The sequence below is a fragment of the Podarcis bocagei genome, assembly GCF_964188305.1.
Source record: "Podarcis bocagei genome assembly, chromosome: 15".
In the NCBI taxonomy this organism is placed as follows: Eukaryota; Metazoa; Chordata; class Lepidosauria; order Squamata; family Lacertidae; genus Podarcis; species Podarcis bocagei.
Window position 1 is genome coordinate 7,803,269 of NC_138141.1, and position 8,960 is coordinate 7,812,228.

General features: G+C 42.6%; 2 protein-coding genes across 4 annotated transcripts in view; one reads left to right on the top strand and one right to left on the bottom strand.

The window, feature by feature from the left end:
• Positions 1-8,960, top strand: part of LOC308574128 (rab11 family-interacting protein 1-like) — a 190,536-nt gene that overhangs the window by 71,253 nt on the left and 110,323 nt on the right. The gene's annotated exons all lie outside the window — the stretch shown is intronic.
• LOC308574056 (interleukin-36 receptor antagonist protein-like) lies at positions 1,938-7,500 on the bottom strand. Of its 3 annotated transcripts, none has more exons than XM_081171510.1 (5): positions 7,471-7,500; positions 5,528-5,681; positions 3,766-3,882; positions 3,419-3,549; positions 1,938-2,592 (listed from the first exon to the last, which is right to left on the bottom strand). In XM_081171510.1, exons 2-5 carry the CDS (start codon positions 5,622-5,624, stop codon positions 2,371-2,373), a joined length of 567 nt encoding a protein of 188 aa, XP_081027636.1. In that variant the 5' UTR covers positions 5,625-5,681; positions 7,471-7,500; the 3' UTR covers positions 1,938-2,370. The 3 variants fall into 3 exon arrangements, with proteins under 3 accessions (XP_081027636.1, XP_081027635.1, XP_081027637.1); XM_081171509.1 differs by having other exon boundaries at positions 5,528-5,684; positions 7,471-7,498; XM_081171511.1 differs by lacking the exon at positions 7,471-7,500 and adding an exon at positions 7,007-7,027 and having other exon boundaries at positions 5,528-5,684.

The following is an 8,960-nucleotide window of genomic DNA, read 5'->3' on the forward strand; positions in this document are numbered from 1 at the left end:
AGAGCGCTGACTTCTTCTTGTGAACAATTGGACTTTAAAGTAGCAACCCGCGAGTAGTACGGAAATTGGATTTCTAAAGGAATTTTTTTTTTTTGAATTGGGCACGATCGGGGAAGGCGTAAACAGGAAGTCCGTCTCCCCGTCCTATAAATAATCTAAAGCAAGGACTAACTAACTAAGGTCGAGAGGATTTTTTCTTTCTTATTGGGCAAAAGATATTAATTTCACGATTTGGCAGTTTAAGTAATTTTTACTGTAGGATAAGAGTTAATTTTTGGAGCTGAAGTGTCACCCCCCCCGGACCCAGGAGTGATCCGCGAGAAAGCCTGTTGGAGAGATACTGAAGAGCTTGACAGCTGTCAAACTAGCTGTCAAGACGGAAAAAGCGAACTTTGTTTTCTGTCTCTGCTGGTTATATTTGCTACAATTTGGATACACTTTGTTGAAAATAAGGAAGAACCGATACAAACTAACTTGATTTTTGGATTTGAACTGGAAGGAATACTAAGTAACCAAAATCCCTCTAGAGGGGGTTTGGGGACATTACAAGAATGGCTGAAGGAGGGAAAACTCAAGATAAATTGGACAGAATTTTCTTTCTCTTGGGAAAGTTACAAGGCCAAATTGATGTTTTGGCTACTAACGTTGCAACCCTGGACTTAACAGTAAACAAGTGCATTGAATTTGATAAGGATTTGATCCGGGAAGTTCATGCAGCTGGACAAGAGGAGAAAGTTGAGAACTTTGAGAGTGTGGTTGTTTCTGAGGAAAGGGAAGGAGGAGATGTGGTGTTGCAGATGACAAAGGAGAGCCAGAGTCCTGACATGATGGCTATAAAGGAAAACAAGAATTGGATGATGAAAATCTGGTCCAAATTGGAGATTGAAGAATGGAGAGATCTCTATATGTGGAGATCTGAAGATCTAAGGATTACAAATTTGATTAAGGTGAAAGTTGGAGCTTTGGGAACATTTGGACTTGAAAGGAGCAAGAAACAAGATTTGGGCTCCACTTTTAAGTATTGTGGTCTGGCTGGAGGAAGCATTGTCCCCATCGGATTAGAGCATCTCCGAGATCTGGTGTTTAATATTAAGGACTATCAAAAAAACCGGCAGAGAGGAACTGAGAGACAATTAAGGGCCTCGGATGTGAGATATCCAGGCTGATAGCAGATTAAGACTGATGGACATTTGTTGGGGATTGAAACCGGGAAAGGGGATGGGGCGGGGTTTGGGGATCGAAAGGGTGTATAATTATAATTTGTCTTTTTCTTTTTATTCTGTTTTGTTATCAGTATGAAAAGTGGGGAATTGGTGGAAGGGAATTTGGGTCGACTTTAGAAAAAAGGATTTAAGAATGAGTACTGAGGTATAAATTTTGAGGTTTATAAGGTAAAATTGGTTTTTAAAAATGAATTAAGTATAAAAAGGTTAAAAACTGGGGATAAGAACTTGTTGAATTTACAATTCGAATTGGAATATAAGAAGGGGAGGTGCGGGGAAGTCAGGGAAATATGTTATAGAAAATAAGGATTGCAAACTGTATATGTTTTTAATTTTTCTTTTTCTTTTTTCTTTTTGGCTTTTTAAAATGGAAAATTCTTAATAAATATTTAATAAAAAATAATAATAACTGCCTCTTTCAGTGAGTCTGGGAAGGCTTCCGCACAGAGGGAAGCATTCACCACCCCACGGAGCCCATCGCCCAGCCCTTCCTGGCTCGCTTTTATGAGCCAGAATGGGCAAGGATCAAGGAGACAGGTGGTTGGTTTCACTCATCCAAGCAGCCTGTCCACATCTTCAGAGGTGACAGATTGGAAGTGATCCCGTGCAACTTGACTAGACAGGACACTAGGACTCTAGGTACAATTGCATGCAGAAATGTGAACGTTAATGAGAAATTGGCACCAGAATGCTGATGAATATTCCTGAGGACTCTTTTTAAAGCAAAATGAATGAACTTTATTACGGTCACAGACCAGGATAAAAAAAACAAACAAACAGATAAATAAAATAGCAGTTAGGGTTTTTTTTAACTGATAAATGTTGGAGCAGATAAGGACAAAGAAACAAGCATAGGATAAAACATCTGAATAAAATACAAGATTAAACACAAGGACTCTTTTTAAAACAAAATGCAAACTAATATGGAAATGAGGAGAACTGAACAAGACTGGAAAAATGAGAAACCGAGAGCAACCAAAATTGACCTATCCAGCCATCCCTACTCTTGATAGATGCAATTTCCTTGTGTTTTTGTAGCTTGAGTGAATACTGGAAGTTCTGAACATGTTAGAACTGAAAGACATTTTGCTACTTGATTAGGATATACATACATTGGCATTAAAAGCTCCCTCCTCTTTCAGAAGTTCTAATCACCTTTTACTTTATCAAAATAAAACTGAGTGATCTCAGCACCTCCTTGATTACTCAAACGAATCGGCTGGTTTGGCTCGGTCAACGTGCTTAGGAACCAACCCGGGAATGCTGCAGATTCAAAGCTGCCAGTCTCTGTGCTGCTGCCACTTTTACAAAAGAAAGTGAAGTTCTTGTGTTCCTTGCCATCGTTGTAGAGATCCATAATGCCTTTACCCTATTTTAGATAAAAAAGCATACAAAAGGTTTAGTAGAAAGAAAGCTTGTGCTACATCACAAATGAACGCCATCTGTTGCCTAGGAGAAAGCGAGACTTGGGGCTAAATCCCAATGATTGTAACCAAAGCATATACAAATTCAAAGTTTACTGGAAGCCTCAAGTTTAAATCTGGATTGTGTCATGAATACACCAAGCATTCAGCCATGAGATAAGCCTTTCATTCAAAGGATGGGAGGACCTATGGCCCTCTAGAGGTTGTTGGACTACAATTCCTATCATCTCTGACCATTGGCTGTCCTGGATGGGGCTGATGGGAGTTAAAGTCCAACAAGATCTGACCCACCACTGGTTCTTCAGCTTCAATTCCTGTCTGCCTTTCATAAGTTTGAATCTTTGTTTATATACCAAAACAGGAATTGTTTCACTACTGGATTTGAAAAAAACAAAACAGGAAATAGAACCAGATGCTGAATAATTAAGGAGAAATTCATAACTAATGGAGAAGAGTGCAGCACGTACAATCAGGAAGTGTTTGCTTTCACTAAAAGGACAGTAGCAGCCCTAAAAAAACTCAGTAGATCTTTGCCTCTCCCAGTAGACAGGCTAGGAAGACAAAGGAGAGGGAAGAAGCATAGAAGGATAACAAAGAGAAGAATGGAATGCAGTGATTTAGCAAAGATGTCCTTTGGATTCCCTGACTATGAAAAAAAGAATGAGCAAACAGCAGAGAATATCTAAAGTCTTTCTCATGGTGGATGCAACAGAACAAGCAGAAGAAATTTGAAACAATAAAATGTGATTTTGAACCAGAAGTAAAACCCACCTCCAAGGTCAGCTGAGGTTGACCACCAGGTTCACCACAGGAGAGGGTTTGTGCTCCATCTTGGGTGCCCAAAAAGATGGGGAATTTGTTTCCATCCATCTCTCTGTTGGGGGTCATAGCCACCAAGTAATCTGGAAGCAAAAAACAGGCAAAGATCAGTCTGATAAGAGCGGGGTGTGACCATGGAAAGTTAAGGAGCACCATTTCTGACCCTACTTGAAGACAGCGCTGCTGTATCAGACACTTCCTGACACCTGGTTACCCAGTCCCAGAATTAGCACAAGTGTTCAATCGGTAACAGTGTAGGACGCAGCTGTGAGATGAGAAGGGTTCATAATCATTGTTACCGGGTGAGTTGCCATCTTTGGGGGCTGCTACCAGCATGTTGTTCTTCAGGAACAGGAACTTCTGGTTGATATCCCAAATCCTGTAGAGCCATGGGCTCCCTAACCGAACGGAAGGATCTGTGATGAAAAGAAGTAACACAAATTTATCAACACACAAGAAAAAATGGAATATTCTAAAGAAGGAACAAGCAACTTTTCAGACATATCTTTTTTTCCCCTGTGTTGGAGCTGCAATTCTTTTCTCCCCCTTTTGTGTGAAGTGGTGATAGCCATGGTTGGCACAACACATTTTCCATGGTGGCAACATTGTGGAGTTTCTGATGTGAGTCTAGGAATTCCTCTATCCTTAAGATATTGCGCATGCAAGTCATTAAATGTGTTCCTAGTGTATCTTTTTTCATTTGGTATTAAGAATACAGGTTTATATATTGCCAAAGAGACAGCCTAGTTGTCTGGCTGTTTTCAGCTTTAATCCAATGGGATCCAACCTGGCTGAAACCCAAGGACACTAGTTTGACTGGTTTCTCCAGGTGAAATCCATCGACTCCCTCTACTGATGTGTGTATCAGTTTCCTTTTGACTAAAGACCCCTGCTTTTTAGAGGAGTTTTGATTCTGACCATGTTATTGCCCTCCTGAACCATGGGAGAAAGAGATAAGCAGAATAACCTACGGCACAGAGCATGTATGCATGTACGAATGAATGAACGAATGAATGAATGAATGAGGTTAGCTAATGAAGCAGGATATCTATTTGGTTATCTGCAAGTATATTTGCACACAATATCCTCCATGAAATATATAATTTAAAAAAACAGTCGTGATTGTTTACGACCCTCCTTCCCCTCCCAATTCTATAACCCAATAATTCAGGATAATACTTCATGCATCTGGTAAAATGAGCTGTAGTTCATGAAAGCTTATATCGTTAGGAAAATCATCCAACATGTACCACTCGTTCTTTGCTGAAACAGACTAACACGGGTAGATTTTGGGGAACAAGTCCTCCTTGCTTTTATGTTAAACCACCAACATGGAAAATATCCCCGTGGGGAATGTCATTTCACTCAGCAGGTGTACATGATTACGGTGACGTAGCATGGTTTGCTGACTTCCGGAGCAGGTGGGAGCCAGGTGGATGCACGTGCACACGGGGATAGGATGCAGAAGATGAAGGGAGCCTGCCACACAAGGCCAGCCTTTGCTGTTGATGCCGCACTGCAATGCCTGCCTGCCATGCAGGGTGGAACCCAGCGAGCAAATTGTGGCCCTTGGCAGGTAAATCCCCCTGATGCCCTAGGAGAGGAGTGCCAGGGTGTGTTCGGGTTGCCCCTTGTCTGCTTCCCTCCATCCATGCCCACTCACCATTGGGAGAGCATACTGAGCGAGGAGTGAGTGAGCACTGCGTTGGTTGGGCTGCCATTCAGAGAGAGGGTCTGGGATGTAGTGGCAATGCCAGGTCAGACTCTGGGGCCCAGATAGCCCTGCAGCAGGCAGGGAAGGATGAGGAGCTGAGGACAGGGCCCAACAGGACGTGCCTGGACAGGAATCCTCACAGAAGCCAGCACCTGCATGGGGGTGCCTGGTTTGCACCCCCTCAAAATTATGCCCCCAGGGGACTCGGCCTTCTCCCCCCCCCCCAGTATGTTATGCCCCTGTGAGCCTATATGGATAATGGAAATTCTAATTTAATTTAAGGATCACTGCAGGTTTTCAGAACTTGTCTTGGGCAGGAAATATAAAAGCAAAGCATTGTTTTCCACCTGGCTTAGGAAAGTGATGGAATAAATCTCTCATTTTCTGGTCCACAGTCATCTTGTGGGGCTTCTCCCTTAAAGTCTCTGTGTCTACTTTCTCCATTGCTTCCCAAGGATTGGTTGAGATTCAGGCTACAAGCTCACTCTTCTGCAGTTGTAGCTACTAAAAGAGAGTGATGTAAAATGTTAGAGGAGAGGCTGCAAAAATCCAAAGTTCCATTGATTGCCCTTCTGCACAATATCCCAGGATCAACATAGTTACATATATATATAACTTTATTTGTAAGCCACCTTTGCATAGTTCATACCATGCTCAAGGCGGCTAACAACATTGAAAAACTACATAATTACAACATAACAACCAAACCGAACAAGTTCCACATAAATGATACTAAGATCTAAAATAAAATATCAGTATCAATCAAAAAATCAGTGTCAAAAATAGCAACAACCCACTGCCTAAACAATACCCCAGGAAAAGGTCATTCAGCAGCCTCGGATGTCAGGGAACTGCCATCAGAGGCACGGGCGAAGGAGAGGGTCTCTGATTCTGCAGGGGAAGGTCCAAGCGCTAGAGGGAGACTTAACCGGGAAGAAGGGGAAGAGAATGAGTGTAACACCAGGGATACAGGAGAGCAACGGGACAGGGAGGTGCAGGTGCTCCAGGACTCTTCCTTGGAAGTTAGCGAGGAGAGCCCAAGCACCCCGCTGCCCACGCCCACCCTGCGCAGGAGACTCCCGCGCAGTGAGAGGCGGAAACGATTGGGCGTCAAACAACTCTTATGTTGGCAACGCTTTAAGAAACGCCCACGGTCAGATTCTACGAGTGACTAAGGGCAGCCACGCAAATATGGGCTGCGTAGTCCGGAGGGTTTAACCAGGCAATCCGATGCTCAAACGGAGCAGGATTACGCACGAGTAACTCCCAACCACTACATCAGCTTTTGTAGTTGGAATCCGTCCTGGCCCCACCCTCCCAGGCCAGGTGGAACAGGCTTGCAAGGCAGGAAGCAAGTCTTCCAGGGACTCACAGCCAATATAAATTAGGCATGGTGAAGCAAGGCTAATTACGCAACCAATGTCCAGGAGTAAGAATACAGCAACAGACAATCAGACGATATGCCACTGGTATGAATTGATGCAGTATAGCAGATCATTAAATCAGAGCTTCCACCTTCTTGAAATTTAAAACAGATACACAGGCTTCCAGTTTCTATCAGGATAGAGGCTCTGGAGGTGAATTTTTAATCCTTTCCCTTGTGCTCAATCAAGCTTAACCCTCCGTCTCCAAACATTTGTACCCTCTTTAAGGGGAGAGGGAATGAAGGGCATCAATTTTTCCCCTTGGTACAGACCTGCTGGGCTGGGGAGGTGATATATTTCTTCTAAAAACATATATCCTGCACAAAAGAACATTACAGATTACAAAAATATCTCAAAATAGCTTACAATAAATTCATTTTTAAAAATAGCAATGCCACTTACAGCCAAAGTAAAATGAGAATAAAGTAAACAGCAGTTCAGAATGTTTAGAAAGGAGAAACAAAAAGGACATCTGTATTAGTATTGTTAATTACAATTAATTGACATTAAAATCAAGGAAAGATGTCTCCCTCAGCTTCACTGCCCACCAAATGACTATAATGATAGATGGGGGGAATGGGTCTGAGGAAAGGCAAAACAGAGATTTCCTGCCTCTGAGATAATTTGGCATTTGAAGCAGACAATTTAGCATAGTCTTCCCTAATCTGCGGTCCTCCACATGTTGTGGACCACAGCTCCCATCAGTCTCAACCAGGGTACCCAATGATCGTGGATAAGGGAAACTGTAATACAACAATATCTGGAAGGCAAGTAGCTGGGAAAGGCTATGTTCTCAACTAGCTGCCTTCCAGATATTGCTGGATATCTGGATAGAAGGTTCAGAGAAATAATTGAGGAGATGCTACCTGTCCTGGTGTGAGGAAGTCCTGTGCCTTGCTATGAATTGTCTTCTCAGATTTACACAGCATCTTTTAGCTTAGTCAGACCAGTGGGTGTGGTTTATATGCTCTGTGGCACCTTATATGGCACAAACACTAATCCAAGTCTTGCAGCAGCAGCCAGCTGTTCCGGGAAGCTACAAATGCTGTGATAGTTCAAAAGCTGAGGGCTCCTCCAAACATCCTTTTTATTCTGCATTGGGCATCATTTATGCTCATGATGGTACTGAGGTGGTCATGTGCAACCCCAGTTTCAATACTCTTTGAGACTAGCGATAGAGGAGAAATTTGATTCAGTGTTCATATAAACCTGAATCTTATCAAATTTGCACATTCCAAACAATATGTGAACTGAAACAAAGCTATCTTAAATTTGCGGTTCTGCAGATTTCACAATGCAGTTCTCCATCCAATCAAATAATGTTTGTGGAATTGCATATATTATAGGAAAGTGTGCAGTATAATGGACACATTACTAAAAATCTACAGAAACTAATAGAAGGATGAGAATGTGATTAAAGAAGAAGTGGCAACATCAGGAAGCATTGGACATGTTTGTAACAGGAGCGGGAAACCTTATTATTATTATTATTATTATTATTATTATTATTATTGAAAAATTGTATTAAATTTAAATAATTTGGATCAATTTATTAAAATTCAGGAAACACACACACACACACACACACACACACACACACACGAATGAAATATTGTAGTCCCGAGCCTTTTAAAGCTTTATAGGTCAAAACCAGCACCAGGCTCCAGAAACTACTGTATTTTTCATCTATAAGACGCCCCCATGTATAAGCCCCCCCCCTATTTTGGGGAACTCAGTTTCAAGAAAATGAGAGGAGATGGCCCAAAGTTGTTGAGCTTCTCTCCCCACACAGCTGCAGGCCGGAAACACTCCCTAGATTTGGTGGGTGCTCGTGGCCCCTAGAGTTGGCGCCCCTGATCTTCATGTATTCTGTCAGAAGCTGGCCGGTTACCAGCTTGAGAAAATGGCACACAAGAGGTAATTTACAGAAGATTTATTGCATACAAGCAATTAGCCTCTGACTGCTCTCTCCGAGCGTCCATATAGCATTATCAAGTTGAGTCTTCTGAAGAGTACTTCCGGCTCCTGCGGAATATCCTGAACTTATCCCCTTACATTTATTGGTTCTTCATCTGTCTTGGACCCGTTCCATTGGCCTAGTTCTAGGACTGACGGGTTCAGCTACCTCCTGTTCTGGTGAGGAAATTCTCTCCCTCCCTTGTGCCATGAGAGGCTGAGATTCCTCAGAGAGCTAGCTCTCATCCAGCCCACCTTCACTCTGTTGATAAGGCGCATTCCTGCCAGCGTCAGAGAGGGGAGGTGTTCACTCACTGTTTCTAGCTGTCTGAGAAATCTGCCAGTCTCTTTGTTCTCCTTCTGCCTGCCTGCTTTCTAGCTCAGACTGCCCTTCCCAGTT